Genomic DNA, 20,778 nt, shown 5'->3' with positions numbered 1-20,778 from the left:
TGAGATGGCTTTAAGTTTATTTATTATTCTTGATGAAAATCGGAATGTAAGACTTGTTGCACAAGCATTATTAATTGATGAAACAAAAGAATCACATGAATGGTCATTTGAACAACTCAATTTAGCAACAAATAATGTGTATCCACAAGTAATAATGACAGATGCAGATCCAGCTGTATATGCTGCGATTAGGTCTACATTTCCTACCACATACCCGATGCATTGCACTTTTCATATTAGCCAAAATTTGATTAAAAAGGTTCAAAAACTAATTGGAAATAAATTTCAAGAGTTTTTTACAAAATTTCATGCTGTACGTAATACACTAAACACACTTTCCTTTGAATCAGAATGGAGAAAATTAATTACTCAATATCCTGAAATACAGCAATATTTGATAAATACTCTTTATAATACTAAAGAATCATGGGCTCATCCTTGGACATGTCACCAATTTACTGCAGGACTCCATGCATCTTCTCCTGTAGAAAGCATTAATGCATGGATTAAAAGTTATATTTTTAACTCTAATATTTCTTTATGTGAACTTGGGGATGTAATAGAGAGAAGACAAATGGCAGAAAACAAAAAATATCAACTTGTGTTATGGAAAGCTGCTATTCCCTGTATGCCTACTCAGATTTCCACTGCTGCGTTCATGTTTACTTCTATTAACCAAAAACTTGAAGAATATTTGCCTCCTGCCATATTAGAACTTCAAAGAGATGAAATTCGTCAGTGTGTTTTTTATAATGCTGTACAAGTTACCCAAGAAGTAATTGATGAATTTGATAAAGTATATATTACAATAATAATTGTATACTTATTATGTTTGTATTTTACTTGATTTAACATTGCTATTACATGTGTTTGCAGTATGATCTCTTATTAGGTCAATATTTGGAAGATGTATCTGATGCTCGTCAAATAACTGCAGCATGTATGATTTCCAACATTAATAAAGATCAAATTTCATCTATGTGGGCTGTAAATGTTGAAAACAAACTTGTTGAGAAACATTTTATTATCTTATTAATAAATGGATCTCATTATTGCTCTTGTCTATCTCTTATTAATCGAGGAATTATTTGCAGGCATTATTTTCAAATAATGCTTCGTAGTCCTGCAGCAAGATTCCATTTAAGACTTATTCCTTCACAATGGTATTATAGAGATAAAGATCCTAGTAAAGAGCAATTTTTAGTTGCTAGCAAATTTGAAAATGAGATTACACCTCTTATTTCTCAACATAATGTTCCATTTTTAACTGCAATTTGCAAAACATCACAAGAATTTATTACTCGGCATGAACAACTTACAGACATACAATTATATGGTAAAATTGCTGGCTTATCACATAAAGCTACTATGAAAGCTGTTAGTAAAAGGGATATACGTATAATACATATTTTGGAGAATTACTTAAAAGATGTTGATGAAGAACAAGATGAAGAACAAAATGAAAATATCGAATTAGAAGATACAAAAGATGATGAATCTGATAAGGAAAATTTTCCTTTTATTCTCAATAATCCTAATAAACAAACCAGGTCTAAAGGATGCCCGAAGGGTACAAAACGAATTAAAGCAAGCCATGAAAAAGAAAAGACTACGACTTCAGTAAATAGTAAACAATATAAATGTGGAAATTGTGGTGATATGGGTCATAATAAGCGAAATTGTAATATTTTAAGATAGTTATCAAATGCTAAAGTATCTTTAAATTTGACAATAAAGTTTATTAAGCCTCCTAATTAAATCTTCACTAATACTTCCCAAAGATATACATACACCACTAATCTATTTATTATCTCCGAAATAGAAGACATCAGAGTTTCCATGTGCATTTTTCATGTTCACTAGTCGTACTTGTTACACTTGCTGTATCATCATTGTCGGGTGAACTACATCCGTATGAATCTAAAAAAGAAAAAAAAACCATTAATTCATTTTAAAGACTACTATATAGTACATACACCATTAGCCCATATAACACCTACCGAAGTGAAAGGTAACAAAGGTACCTTAGAAATGGGATCAGTTTTAAAGTTTGGCTTTAACAACGTGAAAAAAACCTAAAAAAAGAAAAAAAAACTCATTAATATTATCATTTATAATAGGTTATTACATACACCATTAGCCCATATAACACCTACCGAAGTGAAAGGTAACAAAGGTACCTTAAAAATGAGATCAGCTTTAAAGTTTGGCTTTAACAACGTGAAAGAACCTAAAAAAAGAAAAAAACTCATTAATATCATTTATAACAGGTTATTACATGCACTATTAACCTATATAACACCTACCGAAATGAAAAAAAACACAATTGGCGGTAAATCTTAGCTTTTACAACGAAAAAAAACCTAAAAAAAAAGAAAAAACACTTGTTAGTGTTGTTTCTAAAAGCTTCCCGTACACCAACAACCTGAATAACACCTACTGAGACTTCGCCAAAGTGGAAAGTAAGAGGTCTTCTTTAGAAAGGAAATCAAATTAAAGAACCTAAAAAAAAGAAAAAAATTGGTTAATATTGTTTACAAGAGGTTAATACATATACAAAAACTTTGAAGAGGCCGTTTAAATTAGTTCATAGTCTATATAACCGACACTTACCAATATTTTTTCCAAATGAGAAGAAGGAAGAGTAACGAAATTGACATTAAACTTCCGTTGTGAAAAGAATCTAAAGTGAAAGAATCTAAAGTAAAAAAAAAAATCGTTAATAGTGTTTTTAAGGTTATTAAACACGGTGTATTAAACTTCACCTACTGAGTCTTTAAAGAACGAAAAGTCTCTTTTCAAATGATATTAACGTCAAAATCCACAACGCAAAGGACCTGAAAAAAGAAAAAAAACCTTTAGTGTAGTTTTCAAAACAAGACAAAAAAGAAGAAAAAAGAAACCAACCATCGAATATAAACATGATAAACAATGTTTTTAATGAAAACGTAATTAGAAAAGAAATGTAAAGGTTTGTTTTTATTAAAGGGTAGGGACAAAGAAACCAAAACAGATCGAAGAATTTTTTAAAAAAAAATTTTTTAAGATCGTGTTACAATTGAAATTTGACGCGCCACAAAAAAATTTTTCGCCAATAAAATTAGGAGGCGCATGCCCTTGCGACATATCGCGGGTGCGATAAAAAACAAAACCCAAAAAAAAAGTATGAAGTTAGTGAAGAAAGCAAGTTAGTAACATTAAAATGTAAAAAGTTAGGAAAATAAAAAGATAAAGAACACAAGTTTTTCTTACCTAATATTTTAAAAGAAAGTTGAAGAAAAGTTAAAAGGTTAAAAAAACAAACAAAAACATTTCGCGTCGTCATATTTATTTTGACGATCAGATCACGTGATCAACATATATAATTTTAAGAGTTGATTTTTACCGCATAATTCTGGCCAAATTATAATTCCGGTCAGAACTAATTGTGTAACCTAATAAAAAGTTTTTGACTTTTTTTTTAGTTACAAGATGATACAAAAATTTCACCAATGGGTCCGGAAGATGCCTGTTTATAAGCAAATATGCAGTTGAATTTTGTGTAACCTTACTGCATAAATCACTTTACTTAGGAAAATCTATTTGTAATGGTTAAAAGTGGTCTATTCGACCCTAAAAGTGGTCAAATGTAACCATTGGAAAGTAGTATAGTAGGATTACCCAAAAATTGCTTTCTGTATCCTAAATTTAAGTCTATTTTCAAGTTGTACAATAATCACAATTTTTATTGTACAAAAATTGAATGCTTTCTGTATCCTAAATTTAAGTTGTATAAAAATCACACAAAAATTGAACATTTTCTATATCCTAAATTTAAGTTGTACAAAAATTGCATACTTTTAATATGCTTTGGAAAACTTCATAGCTATTTTTATCCAAAAATCTGCAATAATTGTACAATTTCCACACGAACTTGAACAAATATTGTACAAAAATTGGATGATTTTTTTTCATAGGGCGTAAATTGACCTAAAACAGTAATTTTACGTTACTTACTTAGGCTGCTCCAAGCCAATTCTTTGTTTAACATAACATAGGGGCCCCAATCTAGGGGGGGGGGGGAAGGACAAAAAATAATACATAAAATACAATACATGACCAGAATTACCATTAATATTGGCCAAAATTTTGACCAAAAGAGTGAGCAAAAATTTTGGATGATAATTACGGCCAAGACTTAAAGATTTGTATAATTCCGGCCTAAATTACATGTATTTTTTTTACATAAAAAATCCAAAAACAGGGGGGGAGGGGGTTATGTTAAACGAAAAATTGAATTGGTGCGGCCTTAGCCAATTTCCGTTACTTACTTACTACCTGCCGAATCTAATCGGTTCATTATGAAGGCGCAGCTAACTGAAATTCATATGATATGCACGTAATGCTTTTTTTTGGTTTAGTACAACATAGTACAGAATATATAAATATTCATAAATGGGGCTGAAAAAAAAAGTATTATTTTTTCTAAAAATTTCTTGAAAAAATGATAAGAGGGTATTCGTTAGAACAAGATTTAAGATTATTAATAAATAATCCAAAGTATAGTGACATAGAAATTTTATGTGAAGATGAAAAGAAATTACATGGTTGTAGAGCAATTTTAGCAGCAAGATCCGAAGTATTTGATAGACTACTTTATAATGGGATGAAAGAAAGTTATGATAATCAAATTTCTTTTCCAAAGATTAATTCTGCCGGGATGGAAATTATATTAGAATATATTTATACGGGATCGATTAAAGAAGAATCTTTGACAAAAGATAATGCAATTGAAGCTTTTTACGCTGCTGATTATTTTCAATTATCAGACCTTCAGGATTTTATTACAAAAACGGTTAAGAATACTAATTTAGTTAAAAATTATTCACCGGAATTACTATCTAAAATTACAGAAAAAACTCCATTAGCGGAAGATAATATTTTTCTTAATTTATTGGTTGAAACAGTAGCAATTATGTCATTAAATAATATTGAATTTGGTCGATTGTCTATTACGGGTCTTAAATGTCTTTTATCTATTACACATGAAAAAGAAATGCATTTCGTGACCCCGGAATATGAAGTTTTTCGGTATAGTGCAATTCTAGCAGCAAAACAAGTTTCTAATGATGCATATAAAACTCTCAAGAAACTGTTGCCAACTTTAGAACAAGTAGAGAATTCAATTAAAGTGGGAAATAAATTTATTACCGATCGTCAAAAAGTTGCTAAAGAATTGGAACCTTTGGTCAAGTTTATTGATTTCAGAAGAATTAAATCTCAGATATTAGCCGATTTTATTGAGCCGCTAGAAATTGTTTCAAATGAAATAATTTTTAACTTCTATCGATATGTAGCGTTATCAAATAATCTAAATTTAAGTTATACTCGTGGAAAATGACAAATTAATGAAATCGACTATGTTTGGGATAAATCAGCATGTGGATCAAAACTTATTATTGAAAATAACGGAAAAATTGTGCATGCACCAAATGGTTGTGATCACCAAAATGTTAGAGCCAAAATAGTATTAGAAAGTAATGATATTTTTGAATGGGATGTCATTATTGAGAAAGTTAGTGGTTGTGCTTGGGTTGGAGTATGTGCGTCAGAAAATTTAAATTATGAAACCTTTGCAGGAATTCAACCTACTGGATGGGTATTGGGTTCCAATGGTTATTGTAATAATTTTAGTAAAGCAGTAAAGTACTGTCTTCCATTTGGTGATGGCACAATAATTACAGTCCATTTGGATATGAATAAAAGAACTTGCACTTTTACAATCAATGGTACAAAATATCCAGAAGTATCAGCTTGGAATAATCTACCATCAAAACTTTATCCAGTAGTATCATTAAATTATCCTGGTCGTTTTCGAATTCAACCTCATCAAAAAAATTAGGACGCTAGTACAAATTTTATGACTATTTTTTTTTTTGAAATTAAATCATTGAATTATAGTATAGTATGCATACCAATTAAATTATTAACTGAAGCTAATTTCTTATATCCTCGTAACATCAAATTTGTTTAATCTATTATTAATACTAGTACGAGAATTGTTTCAAACTTAATTTTTTATTGAAAATTTTTAAAATTGGTAAAAAAGTAAGCTTATCAATAAATATAATGAATGTATCGATACTATTAAAATTATTCATAGTAATTAATCATTTTATTACAATAAAGAAAAATTGCTTTTAAAGATCGAAAGAAGACCGTCTTAAGATTTACCTTTTTAGTCTTATTATACAAAAATATTAATATCTAAATTATGTTTATATGATGCAAGAAATTAATGAAGGATAATCTCACTCAGTTGAACAAGTCTTATATTATGACGCTGAATTTCAATAGTATTCGTGCAATTTGTGGTTTGGTTTATTAAATAATTATTTCCAATGAATGCGTTATGCGTAGCCGAAGATATTTCTTCTTTTCATAAGGATCTAAATTTATGATATATATTAAATAAGTTATTGGTAAATTTCATCCTTTATTTTATATCACTACAGCAGTATATTCAGTTAGAAATTTCAATAATTATCTCCAAATTTTTTTTTGTGGCTATTTTATGATGGAATGAAGGAAACATAGGCAAAAAAAATCATTCTTCACGTTCATTTTTCGATCTCCTAGATTTTGTACATACCAATTCAACTTTAAAATCTTTAAAAAGAGTTATTAATTATAATCAATAATGCTGCAAATAATTCAATTATTTTCGTTTGCAATGACTTTAGTATGACTGTAACTGAAATTGTTTTAAATTTTTAATATTATAAAATAGAACTATGTCATATTCTTTATTTATTTTGTGGAATAATTGTGTTACTATACTATGATGTGTAAATTTTATTCGTTGCGCGTAAAGTTCACTGCAACATTTTATGATGCAATTTAGCATTTATAAGAATAAGGCCAACTTTCAAGTCGGTAATTCCTTTCACAATTGAGTCTACTCGCCTAGCTGAGTTCAGTATAGTATAATTTAGCAAAACTGTGAACTGCAAAACTCAGCATTACTTGTTGAGTATACGTCTCAAATTTTCGAATACTCAGATAAATATTGCATTGTAGTATAACAGTAGTATAACTATTTCCGAAAATACCCTTTTGGCTTTTTCGACTCAAAAAAATAATGAAAATGGAAAAATTCTTTGCGATATGACAAATTTTCTTTGTGATACAAATTTTATAAATATAATAAAAATTTTTAATATTTCTTTAAAATTTACTTTCTTTCAATTATTTAGAAATATTTATATTACATAATTTCAAGTGTCTATTTCAAAACAATTATCAAAGCTTTTTGTAAAAGGTAAAAAGATCTTCTATAAAAAGAAATAAAGTATATCTAATCTAATACTAAATAAGAAATAAAAAAATAAACGCTCAGCATTTATTTTTTAAATATTTTAAATATTTATCATGTCTAAAAACCTATTCCGTAACTCCTAATTCTCGCTTTAATTTAAGAATTTCCAACCTTTCCTTCTCAAGTTTCAGCTCTTTCTCTTCTAGTTCTAATTTCTCTCTCAAAGAAATCTTTTTGTTTTTCTTTTTCAAGATCATCATTTACAATTGAAGATGTTGAAGTTTGTGTGACTTTCTTCGATTTATTATTTTTTTCAGTGCAGACGGCTCAACCTTATTAGTTTTACTATAAAAATAAAATAAAGTTAAAAATATAGTAAATAAAAATTTTCACCAGCTTTTAAAATAATACTAACTGGATCTACGTATTTCTTGCTACAACCCAAGATCTTTCCCGGTTTTTTAATACTGAGTTTGACATGTATCATACTTTATAGCTCTAAATAATAATGATAAAATATTAATTAAATATAAATAAATAAATTAATTAGTATTTTACCCTAAAATTACAGCTTCAAGCGATAATGATTTACCGTCTCGATTTTCATTTGCATGGCATGATTCAGCCACATTGGTATTTATCTGGAGTTTTGTACCAGATATCTTCACTGATAAAGGAATGTAAAATATTTAACAACGCGCGCTTGTATCCAAGGAATAGTATAAAATGAAAAAAATAGAATTTTTTATTAATTAATGATAATTAACAAATAAGATTAATTGGGACATCATTATCTCCATTATCACTTAAATATCTTTCTTCGAATAAATCACAAAAATCATCAGATTGCATTTTGAAAGAGAAACCGGTTAAAAAAATAAAATTAGTACTGGTTCAGTTAAAGAGAGAAAATTTTAAGTGGGAAAAAAAATTTTGGCTTGAGACCTTTTAGAGTTATTCATAAGTTGTTGATCGAATTATGCACATGATTATTCGAATTTTTCAAATTTAAATTTAATTATGAAGAAGTAAACTCTACGCAAATCACAAAATAATTAAAATACTATACAGTATTTCGTCACTATACTATAGAGTATAATAGTATTGCATAAAATCAGCACAATTGTATAGTATTGACAAGTAGACTATACTCTGCACTCTCTGTAGATTCAATTGTGAAAATATATAATCCTTTCAAGTGCGTATATTTAGCGTTTAAAGGTTTGTATTATTTTTACGTTAATGGTGGATTTAATATATTAATTTCTCTTTAATAAGAAAAAGATGATTCTTTGGGATTTTATTTATATTTGCGTAATACAGTTGTTGCTTCTAAGACAAAAAAAATTATTACTCTATAAAAGGTATGGTTCCTAAAATGGTTTTGTAAAATAAGATCTATTTGAGGAGGTGAAGTTTATTTTAAACCAAAATTACAAAGCATAAATAATTAACATAGAAATAGTAAGGTTCAATAAAATTATCGGCTAATCCATTGAAATTTAAAATTATGTATTAAAATGTATTGGTTAAAGACCGATTAATAATGTCATTAACCAAAGTTCTTAATCTCGTTTAATATTAAAGAATTAGTATGTAAATTACACCAATGTGGGTTTCTCACATATTTAATTGTATTTAGGGAAATCGTATTTTATTGATTCAATAAAAATACGAGAAAGTTTGGAGAACACGTGACCAAAGCACGTGCAAAATTATTATGAAGGCGCAGCTAAAAATTCGTTTGATATGCATTTTTTGGTTTAGTACAACATAGTACAGAACATATAAATATTCATAAATGGGTTGAAAAAAAGTATTACTTTTTCTAAAAAAAAAAAGTTTCTTGAAAAATTACAAGAGGATATTTGTTAGAACAAGATTTAAGATTATTAATAAATAATCCAAAGTATAGTGACATAGAAATTTTATGTGAAGATGAAAAGAAATTACATGGTTGTAGAGCAATTTTAGCAGCAAGGTCCGAAGTATTTGATAGACTGCTTTATAATGGGATGAAAAAGAATTACGATAATCAAATTTCTTTTCCAAAGATTAAGTCCTCTGGAATGGAAATTGTTTTAGAATATATTTATACGGGATTAGTTAAAGAAGAATCTTTAACAAAAGATAATGCAGTTGAAGCTTTTTACGCTGCTGATTATTTTCAATTATCAGACCTTCAGGATTTTATTACAAAAACGGTTAAGAGTACTAATTTAGTTAAAAATTATTCACCGGAATTACTATCTAAAATTACGGAAAAAATTCCATTAGCGAAAGATAATATTTTTCTTAATTTATTGGTTGAAACAGTAGCAATTATGTCATTAAATAATATTGAATTTGGTCGATTGTCTATTACGGGTCTTAAATGTCTTTTATCTATTACGCATGAAAAAGAAATGCTTTTCGTAACCCCGGAATATGAAGTTTTCCGGTATAGTGCAATTCTAGCAGCAAAACAAGTTTCTAATGATGCATATAAAACTCTCAAGGAACTGTTGCCAACTTTAGAACAAGTAGAGAATTCAATCAAAGTGGGAAATAAATTTATTACTGATCGTCAAAAAGTTGCTAAAGAATTGGAACCTTTGGTCAAGTTTATTGATTTCAGAAGAATTAAATCTCAGATATTAGCCGATTTTATTGAGCCACTAGAAATTGTTTCAAATGAAATAATTTTTAACTTTTATCGATATGCGGCGCTACCAAATAATCTAAATTTAAGTTATACTCGTGGAAAACGACAAATTAATGAAATCGACTATGTTTGGGATAAATAAGCATGTGGATCAAAACTTATTATTGAAAATAACGGAAAAATTGTGCATGCACCAAATGGTTGTGATCACCAAAATGTTAGAGCCAAAATAGCATTAGAAAGTAATGACATTTTTGAATGGGATGTCATCATTGAGAAAGTTAGTGGTTGTGCTTGGGTTGGAGTATGTGCGTCAGAAAATTTAAGTTATGAAACCTTTGCAGGATTTCAACCTACTGGATGGGTAATGGGTTCCAATGGTGATTGTTATAATTCTAGTAAAGCAGTAAAGTACTGTCTTCCATTTGGTGATGGCACAATAATTACAGTCCATTTAGATATGAATAAAAGAACTTGCGCTTTTACAATCAATGGTACAAAATATCCAGAAGTATCAGCTTGGAATAATCTACCATCAAAACTTTATCCAGTAGGATCATTAAATTATCCTGGTCGTTTTCGAATTCAACTTCATCAAAAAAATTAGGACGCTAGTACAAATTTTATGACTATTTTTTTTTTTGAAATCAAATCATTGAATTATAGTATCATATTATGCATACCAATTAAATTATTAACTGAAGCTAATTTCTTATATCCTCGTAAAATCAAATTTGTTTAATCTATTATTAATATTAGTACGTGATATAAAAGGATTGTATCGAATATCATTTTCTATTGAGTAATGTAATTAGTCGGTAAAAAAGTAAGCTTAGTCAGAATATTCAATAAATATAATAAATGTATCTGTACTATTAAAATCATGCAGAATTTGTCATATTATTATAAAAAAAAATTCGCTTCGAAAGTTCAATATGAATGGTTACAAGAATCTAAGAACTTACACTTCGTTACGATCGTGTTTTCTTGAAAAAGAAGACCGTCTCAAAATATACCTTTTTTGTCGTATTGTATAAGAAAATTAAGATCTAGATTATCGTTTATATCATGCAAGAAATTTATTTCTAACAAATAATTGTGAATGCGCAGCTAAAGATATTTCTCTTTTTTTAAATTTGTGATATCGTTAGTAATTTTCACTCACAAAATTTTATATCAACCATTATATATTTACTATCAGACATCTCAAATCTTGTTCTAACAAATATCTTTCTTCAAATCTTTTTTTTTTTGCAATTATAGCAATATTTGGCCGGCTATTTTATGATGGAATGTTAATCAAATATTCATACAGGCAAAATCATACGCCATTATTAACCGACGTCTTCATTTTTCAATCTCCTGGATTTTGTATCAATTCAACTTTGAAATCTTTGAGAAGAATTATTAATTATAGTCAATATAATGCTGCAGATTATTCAATTATTTTCGTTTGCAAGAACTTCTTTACAGAAACTTCAAGATCGTAGCGATGGCTTAATGCGCAGTAACTGCGTTATAAATACATAGTGACCACATGATGTAATCGTAAAGAAATTACATATATGCAGTTACTGCGCATTAAGCCATCGCTACGATCTTGAAGTTTCTGTAAAGTTTATGACAGCGAATTGTTATAATATTATAAAGAAGTAGAGCTATGTTAGTATATTCTTTATTTATTTCGTGGAATAATTATGTTATTATACTACTATGATGTGCACAGAAATTTTATTTATGAACAAACTTTTATATTATTTAATAGTAAGGAATAATTCTTATATAGCGATTGTAAATTTTATTCGCTACGCGTAAAGTTCACTGCAACATTTTATAATGTAATTTATTTATAAGAATAAGGCCAACTTTCGGATCATTATGAAGGCGCAGCTTTCATATGATATTGTTACTACCGGTTTCTACGTTAGTAACAGAAAGAAATATAAGGATCGGTTAATAAATGGCAGGGTAATATAACGATGTATGACAAACGATAAGATAAAAATAAACGATAATAAACGATTATGTACGATAAAAAGTGATATGATAAATTGAGGGTATTTCGGATGGTGTATAAAAACAATTAATAAATAATTAATTATAAAATGTATACGATTAATCAACGATGTATAACAAATAATTAGCAAATGGTAATAAATGATAATTATAGGGTAAGATAATAAAATGATAATAAACAATAATAAACAGTGTATATAAAAAAATATAATAAAATGTATATGAACAATACGGAGACAGATCGGCGGTTTAATATTAACAATTAAGCAAGAATACGATATTGTTACCACCGATTTATGACGTTTGGTAGGTAGTAACAGAAATAAATATAAGGATCGGTTGATGAACGATAAAATAATATGACGATATATAAGTATATAACTGATGATAAAGTGAAAGTCTATACGGTAAACAATAATGGGCGATTATAAACGATAGTTAATGATATTATGGATTAAGGGTAAATCGGATAATATGTTTATAATATCGATTAATTATAAATGTATATAGCAAATCAACGATGTATAACGAAAGTTAACAAGTGTTAATAAATGATAATAAATCAATAATAAACAATAATAAATAATGTGATAAAATGCGATAAATCGTGTATAAATAATAATTCGGAAGCAAATCGACAGGTTTATTCGTTAATAAAAGAATACGATTCTGTAATATCCCGATATCTATCTTATAACAATAAAACTAGACGAATTCTAAACTTATCATGAACTTTTATCCTCCAACATCGGCCCTTTATATAACATTAAATTTTTAGGACGAATCTGTCCTTCGGACATAATTGTCTCCCGGCCAATATCATTTCCCGGCCAATTGTGGCGATCTGGGCACATTTGTCTATACAGCCACTTATATTCAGCCACTTTATATCGCTAAGCATCCGCTTTTTATCTAATCTATAAACAACTAAAAACAACTACAGGTAATATAACTAAAAATAACTAAAAATAACTAAAAGATAAAAATAGAATAAAAAAATAAAAATAAATAAAATAAAAATAAAAAAAATATCCCGTGACAATATTAAATAGATCTTATTTTACAAAACCATTTTAGGAACCATACTTTTTTATAGAGTAATAATTTTTTTTTTGTCTTAGAAGCAACAACTGTATTACACAATTATAAATAAATCCCAAAGAAACAATTATAAGAGAAATTACTATATATTAAATCCACCATTAATTGTTAACGTAAAAATAATACAAACCTACAAACCTTAAACACTAAGTACACTTGAAAGTTGGGGTGAATGAATCTTATTTTTATAAATAAATTACATCATAAAATGTTGCAGTTATAGTAGGGTGCCGAAACATTTCGACATATATATGCAATTGCAGAAACTATTGCCGAAATCCCAAACTACTATTAGACCATTACTAAATCTAGATTTAGGTTAAATTTTCAGTAAAATTAGGATTTTGGAAATGGCTTAGGATATTAGCAATGGGTTTAGGTTTTCAGATTTGGCAACTATATAAACTAAAAGCTGAACTATTTTCAGTATATGGTCAATAAGTTTCGGCATATGAATAGTTTCGGCACCCAACTATAGTTGCAGTGAACTTTACGCGTAGCGAATAAAATTTACACATCTGTCATAGTATAATAACATACTAGTTATTCCACAAAATAAATAAAGAATATAAAATTGGTACAAAATCCAGGAGATCGAAAAATGAACGTGAGGTATGATTTTTGCTTATGTATAAATATTTGAATAATAATTCTTTATAACTATATTCTAGCATAATAATTCATTCCAGAGGAATTGTTTTTTTAAAAGAAATTCAACTTTCCTTCATTCCATCATAAAATAGCCACAAAAAAAATTTGAAGATATTTATTGAGATTTCTAACTGAATAAATATACTGTTGTAGTGATATATAAAAGGGTGAAATTTACCAATGACTTATTTAATATATATCATAAATTTAGATCCTTATGAAAAAGAAGAAATATTTTCGGCTACGCATTCATTGGAAAAAATAATTATTTAATTAACTCAAACCATAAATTGCACGGATACTATTGAAATTCAGCCTCATAATTTAAGACCTGTTCAATTGGGTGAGATTATCCTTCATTAATTTCCTGCATCATATAAACATAATTTAGTAGGTATTAATATTTTTGTATAATACGACTAAAAAGGTACAGTGGTGAGCAAAATTATTTGGAAAACTTTAAAGTGAATTTACTCAGCAACCAGTGATTATATTTGCAAATAATTTAATTTATTTAAAAGTACAATACCACGAAATTTAAACTATAGACAATTATAAAATTTATCCTCTCCTTACTTATTCAATAATTTCCTTAAAAGTTAATTTATTGAGTTAATCAAATCATTTTACTTTTTTTGGAAATAAAATTTTCATTCCTTAACGTTTAACATTTTTAAATTCCCCAAATTTTGTGATTTCCATTTTATTTGTGTTTCTGTTAATAAACTTCTACAATTTTTTGATTATGTTAGAATGGTTTATTTTAATTATTCAACAGTTTCTTTGTGATTTCAATTTTTAGCATTAGCTAGCAAGCAAAAAAAATTTTTTATAACAATAATGATAAAAATATTTTTTAATTATATGTATGAAAATTATTATTATTTAAAATGCATGGTTTTTCGGCCAGATTATTGGTCATTGTCATAAAATTCCATTTAATGCATCAATTTTAATAATTATTGCGATATTTATATCATTTTTTTAGTCGATTTTCATTAGGTTTTTAAACCATATCTTCCCATCCTCTTATTGTTTTATAATTTTTTAAACTATAATAAAATCTGGAGACTCTAGTGATGATATGAAGTTAAATTCCATTCAAATACTGCGCTTCTTTAACCCACAATTATAAATTTACTTTTTGCTATCATTTTTTAATAAAATCTTTTATTTCTGTGTTATTTTTTCTTGAAAAGTCTTATATAAAAGGTCGTGTAAAGAAAGAATATTTATTTGGAGGCGTATAGCATTTGATTAAGTATTTTGTAATTTGATCTGCAATTTTCAACAAGCCACATCACGTGATTGCACACACGTGACGATTTTCCAAATAATTTTGCTCACCACTGTATATCTTAAGACGGTCTTCTTTTCAAGAAAAGACCTACTAATTTATTACGTGATACGATCGTAACGAAGTATAAATTTTTAGATTCTTGCAACCATTCAAATCGATCTTTAAAAGCAATTTTTCTTTCATTGTAATAAAATGATTAATTACTATGAATAATTTTAATAGTATCGATACATTCATTGATAAGCTTACTTTTTTACCAATTAAATTTTCAATAAAAAATTAAGTTCGAAACAATTCTTGTACAAGTATTAACAATAGATTAAATAAATTTGATGTTAATAATTCAATTAGTACATATTAGTATAATTGATAATTCTTAAATTAGTTTTACTGTATTCAAAAAAGATATACAATACATATAAAGTCATAAAATTGTAATAAATATTTTAACTTTTTTGATGAGGTTGAATTCGAAAACGACCAGGATGACATAATGATACTACTGGATAAAGTTTTGATGGTAGATTATTCCAAGCTGATACTTCTGGATATTTTGTACCATTGACTGTAAAAGCGCAAGTTCTTTTATTCATATCTAAATGGACTGTAACTATTGTACCATCACCAAATGAAGGACAGTAATTCATTACTTTTTTATTAGAATTATAACAAAAACCACAGTCACCCAATACCCATCCAGTAGGTTGAATTCCTGCAAAGGTATCATAATCAAAATTTTCTGACGCACATATTCCAACCCAAGCATTACAACAAACTTTTTCAATAATTACATCCCATTCAAAAATGTCATTACTTTCTAATGCTATTTTGGCTCTAACATTTTGGTGACCACAACCAATTGGTGTACGTACAATTTTTCTGTTATCTTCAATGATAAGTTTTGATCCACATGCTTTCTCATCCCAAACATAACCGGATAGATTAATAGGTTTTCCACGAATATCGCATGAATCTAAATTACTTAATAGTGCTACATGTCGATAAGAATTAGAAATTATTTCAATTGGAATAATTTCTAGTGGCTCAATAAAATTGGCTAATATCTTAGTTTTAATTCTTCTGAAATCAATAAACTTAATCAAAGGTTCTAATTCTTTAGCTACTTTTTGCCGGTCTGTGATAATTTTATTTCCCACTATGATTGAATTTTCTATTTGTTCTAAGGTTGGTAGCAGTTCTATGAGAGCTTTACAAGTATCATCAGAGACTTGTTTTGCTGCTAGAATTGCACTATACCGAAAAACTTCATACTCTCGAGTTGCAAAAGGTAATTCTTTTTCATGTGTACAAGATAAAAGATATTTAAGACCTGTAATAGATAAACGACCAAATTCAATATTATTTAATGGCATAACTGCCACTGTTTCAACCAATAAATTAAGAAGAATATTATCTTCTGTTAATGGAATTTTTTCTGAAATTTTAGATAATAATTCCGGTGAATAATTTTTAACTAAATTATTATTCTTAACTGATTTTGTAATAAAATCCTGAAGGTCTGATAATTGAAAATAATCAGCAGCGTAAAAAGCTTCAATTATATCTTTTTTTAAAGATTCTACTTTAACTGAACCTGTATAAATATATTCTAATATGATTTCCATCCCTGCGGAATTAATCTTTGGAAAAGAAATTTTATTATCATAACTTTCTTTCATTCCATTATAAAGCAGTCTATCAAATACTTCGGACCTTGCTGCTAAAATTGCTCTACAACCATATAATTTCTTTTCATCCTCGCATAAAATTTCTACGTCGCTATACTTTGGATTATTTATTAATAATCTTAAATCTTGTTCTAGTGAAAATCCTTTTGTCATTTTAAAGTTATTTTTTTTTTTCTCTCTCAAAAAGAAGAAAATTTAAAAATGGTCCGATTTTTGGATTAAAACATATATTTATATATATGTTGTACTATGTTGTACTAAAATATTATGTAAATCCATTGAAATATCCTTTGTCATTGATTTAGGGTATCAAATTTTAACAGGACCCAGAAATATATATATAGGGGTCAGGTGATGTACTATGAGTTGTACGCATTTTTTCAGAGCCGGAATTATGATAATGTCAGTCAGTTACTATAATGGGAAATAAAATTCTGACTGGAATTATCAAAATTATCTAAAAAAGGAAAGATTTTCATGATTTTTTTAGTTCAAAATACGCAAACTCAAACCTATATATTTCTGGGTCCTATTTTAACGGAGTAGTAAATCACTAATTCAAAAATTTAAATTTATCGACTATTAACATTTGAGTTGAGCCTTTCTTTCAGTTCGTTAAGTAAAATTATCGTGCTCCGTATATTAAATATACCGATAATGTTATTTTTAAAAAAATCAAAAATAAGCTATAATTAACGTTAAGCTATAATTAAGCTAAAGTCAATGGGTCACATGATAATATTGTTATACGTGACCAAATCTTTACCAATCATCTGCTATAATTGGTTAATAATTGTGATATTAATCGTTGCAAACATAATTATTTTAAGAATTCACGTGCAACGAAAAAAAATTTTGCTTCACATAGCTCATGTTTTATGACACCGTTAGAAACAATTTTTTTTGTGTTTATAATCAGATTTTCTTTACTTTAGCAGTCACAAATTGATTGCGTGGGTTATGAACGGGACACAATGAGATATCTCTTCCTTTATAACTATTAAAAAAAGTATAAATTACAATTCATTTGACGGTAAAACTATTTATGAGATTATACAGTATTTATAAAAATGTTGGTTTTCTTTTTAAGTGTAAAATTTTATACACATAACACGCAAGGAATAAATTTAAAATAATCCTTTAATTAGTGGTAATAAATAATTTTTTCTAAAACAAACACTCATAATAAATAATGTCGATAAAATAAACTCATAAAGCTTATTGTCGTTTAGTATAAGTTTAAAATCTAAAAATTATCATTTATTTTTTTTAAACTATTAGATTATGTCTATATATAAAACTTTTTGTTCAGTGTACGCATGCTCCAACATTCTAACGCTCGAACGGACCAATCCTATTCGAATATTGCCCAACTTTTGCTCGTTTCAAAAAAAAAAATCAGCAGATTTTATATAATGAAAATATTTTATAAATAGTTAATATGATATAATTTACATAATATTTTCCGTATCCTGAAATTCTTTTCCAAAGTATTTTAACAATTCTCCGCCATGAAAATGAAAATCATCTGCACAACATAAAAATCTTTACTATATTAGATTTAGTTAAAAGGTCCCCGTCCTGGAACCGAATAAGGTTAACCAGTTGATTATGTAGATCATAAAATCCTGACGACATTTTCGAGAATGTCAGTTATGTAATATGTAGTGCAAGTCGAACAAAGCATGTGATTTACCTAAACCATTTTCATTGTCAGATTGTCAATAGTTGTGTTTACGGACAGGAATGAGGAAATGGTTTAGTACATCAGGGGTAAAAAGACAATGTTTTCTTTGAGAAATTCCGGACTTTCTAATGTATGATTTTTTTTATACAATTGGAATTATAAGATATTCTTGCGTGGTATGACGTATTCCATAAATATTTGATCATACTAATATCGTAATTGTTCCACTACATAATAATCTTTACTTATTCCAGGATTCTAATACATATTAGTTAAATTCTTTTTTTGTAAAATTAATAAGTTCAAAACGGCTATTTATCACAAGATGTTCAATATTAATTTTAGTGCCTAAAATTTATTAGGAAATGTATCGGAATAAAAATTTTCCATATTTATAGGTTGATCAACAAATTTTTTGGACTAAGGTAATATCCGTCACACCATGATCATTTCAATATTAGTACGGATTTCATATCCTGCATTTTGGATTTGACCCTTATGGAAAAAAATTCGGCTGATATATTTTTTTTTTTCTCTCCCTTTCTTTTTTTCCCCAATGGCATGTTCAAAAATATTTTCAGGAAATTTACCTGAATTATTAAATGAAATTATACAATATTTTCGTAACGATTTTTTAACATTACATTCATGTATTTTAGTTAATAGATTATGGTGTCGTTTGGCTATTCCATTATTATGGGAAGATCCATTCTCTAATCCTACAGCAAATTATCATTTCATTAGAAATTTTTTATATAATTTAAATGATAATGATAAAACAAAATTAATTGAATATGAAATTAATATTGATTTAATACCATCAAACACATTATTTAATTATCCTAATTATATTAAATGTTTAAATACATGGAAAATTTTTCATTATATTGAAAAATGGATTGATTTTATTAAATTAGGAACACCTTTAAATTCTGATAAGATAAAAGAAATATCAAAAATAATTTATAATTCCATATTAAAAAATGAAAATAATATTAATTTACGTATATTTGAAATTATATTAATTAGAGATCATGATTATTTTAATGATATATTGGAATTAATATTACAAAATCAGAATTTAATTCTTAATATTAAAAATTTAAAAATTTCATTTAATGGAATTATTAAAACAACAAATATATTTTATGATTTTTTAAAATTTTTATATAATAATTGTAAAACAATTTCAATACTTTATTTTCATCATAAGATGAATTATGATGATTTATTAATCATAAAATATTGTTCTGAATTAATCATTTCACAACAAAATCTTGAAAAAATGTTATTTGGATTTCATATTTATAATTCAATATTTTTATCATTAAAAAATTCAAATTGTTCAAATACTTTAAAAACTATTATATTTTATAATATAAATTTTAAAAATATAACAAATTTTAAACAAGTTATTGAACAATTAAATGTTTTAAAATCTATTCATATACTTTATTGTTTTTCTTTAAATTATGATTTTATTCAACAAATTATTAATATTAACAAACCATTTAAATTAACTTCATTATTTATGAAAGAAAAATTTCAAATTGATAATTTTCAAGCTTTATTACAAATTTCTGGTGATTATTTAGAAAATATTGGTTTATTAACTAGTAATAAATTAAAATATCAATTACTTGAAATTATTATAAAATATTGTAAAAATATCAAATTTTTTGATTTACCAGGTTTTGATTATCAAAATATTTATTTATCAATGGATTTAATTAAAAAATTTAATAATCATCATCTTAATTATATTATAATTGATTTTGATAGACTTCATATTCTTAATCAACCAAATGATGATATTCTTAATATTAGTTCAATTATATTAAAAGAGTTAGGTCAAATTTTACCTTTAAAATTGGAATATTTAGATTTATCTCTTTCAATTGATGAAAATATTTTTGAAATATTTTTAAAAAATTCTCAAAATACTTTTATTAAGAAATTATTAATTAATAATAAAATTCAAATAGGAAATGAGAATATTTTATCTTTTATAAAAGAATATATTATGAAAAAGAAAAAAATTGATTATTTTGCTTTTAAAATGAAGGATGATTCAGATGATTCAATAGAAAAATGTAAAGATTTATTTTCTATGAAGGATGAAGTTAAGATATTTGAATCATATAATATTAAGGTTCAAAATTATGGTGATTTAAAGATTCAACATTATAGTTATATAGAAGAAATGTATTAGTTTATAATTTAAGTTAGATTTTTAAAGTTTAGATGTGAAAAAAAAAAATATTTTTTTTTATTATGTAATTATGTATAAATAAATTATTCTATATTATATTGATGATTATTCCAAAAAAAAATTTTTTATTATATTTTATTATGTATCAAATATATTTATTAAACGTCTAAAACATGTACATC

The 20,778-nt window shown here is 26.5% G+C and overlaps 4 protein-coding genes across 4 annotated transcripts; 3 read left to right on the top strand and 1 right to left on the bottom strand.

Moving 5' to 3' along the window:
• Positions 1-4,483: 4,483 nt before the first annotated feature.
• Positions 4,484-5,881, top strand: OCT59_000959 (uncharacterized protein; the record flags this gene model as incomplete). The annotated part of the gene is made up of 2 exons (XM_066139229.1): positions 4,484-5,360; positions 5,418-5,881. 2 exons carry the CDS (start codon positions 4,484-4,486, stop codon positions 5,879-5,881), a joined length of 1,341 nt encoding a protein of 446 aa, XP_065988652.1.
• Positions 5,882-9,366: 3,485 nt separating this feature from the next.
• On the top strand, positions 9,367-10,548 carry OCT59_000958 (uncharacterized protein; the record flags this gene model as incomplete). Its single annotated transcript, XM_066139228.1, has 2 exons — positions 9,367-10,027; positions 10,085-10,548. 2 exons carry the CDS (start codon positions 9,367-9,369, stop codon positions 10,546-10,548), a joined length of 1,125 nt encoding a protein of 374 aa, XP_065988651.1.
• Positions 10,549-15,193: 4,645 nt separating this feature from the next.
• Positions 15,194-16,904, bottom strand: OCT59_000957 (uncharacterized protein). The gene has a single exon (XM_025333484.2). It carries the CDS (start codon positions 16,848-16,850, stop codon positions 15,456-15,458), a length of 1,395 nt encoding a protein of 464 aa, XP_025186766.1. The 5' UTR covers positions 16,851-16,904; the 3' UTR covers positions 15,194-15,455.
• A 2,036-nt stretch (positions 16,905-18,940) lies between these two features.
• OCT59_000956 (uncharacterized protein) lies at positions 18,941-20,596 on the top strand (the record flags this gene model as incomplete). The annotated part of the gene is made up of 1 exon (XM_025324358.1): positions 18,941-20,596. The coding sequence occupies one exon, from the start codon at positions 18,941-18,943 to the stop codon at positions 20,594-20,596; it is 1,656 nt and encodes a 551-aa protein (XP_025186765.1).
• Positions 20,597-20,778: the final 182 nt, after the last annotated feature.

This window comes from Rhizophagus irregularis, chromosome 1, assembly GCF_026210795.1.
Source record: "Rhizophagus irregularis chromosome 1, complete sequence".
In the NCBI taxonomy this organism is placed as follows: Eukaryota; Fungi; Glomeromycota; class Glomeromycetes; order Glomerales; family Glomeraceae; genus Rhizophagus; species Rhizophagus irregularis.
Note: the sequence above shows the minus strand (reverse complement) of the source record. Positions and strands in the feature narration are given on the sequence as shown.

What these genes read in the sequence shown, in the direction of transcription:
- OCT59_000957 (XM_025333484.2), bottom strand. Translation starts at nt 16,850, where the DNA reads ATGACAAAAGGATTTTCACTAGAACAAGATTTAAGATTATTAATAAAT.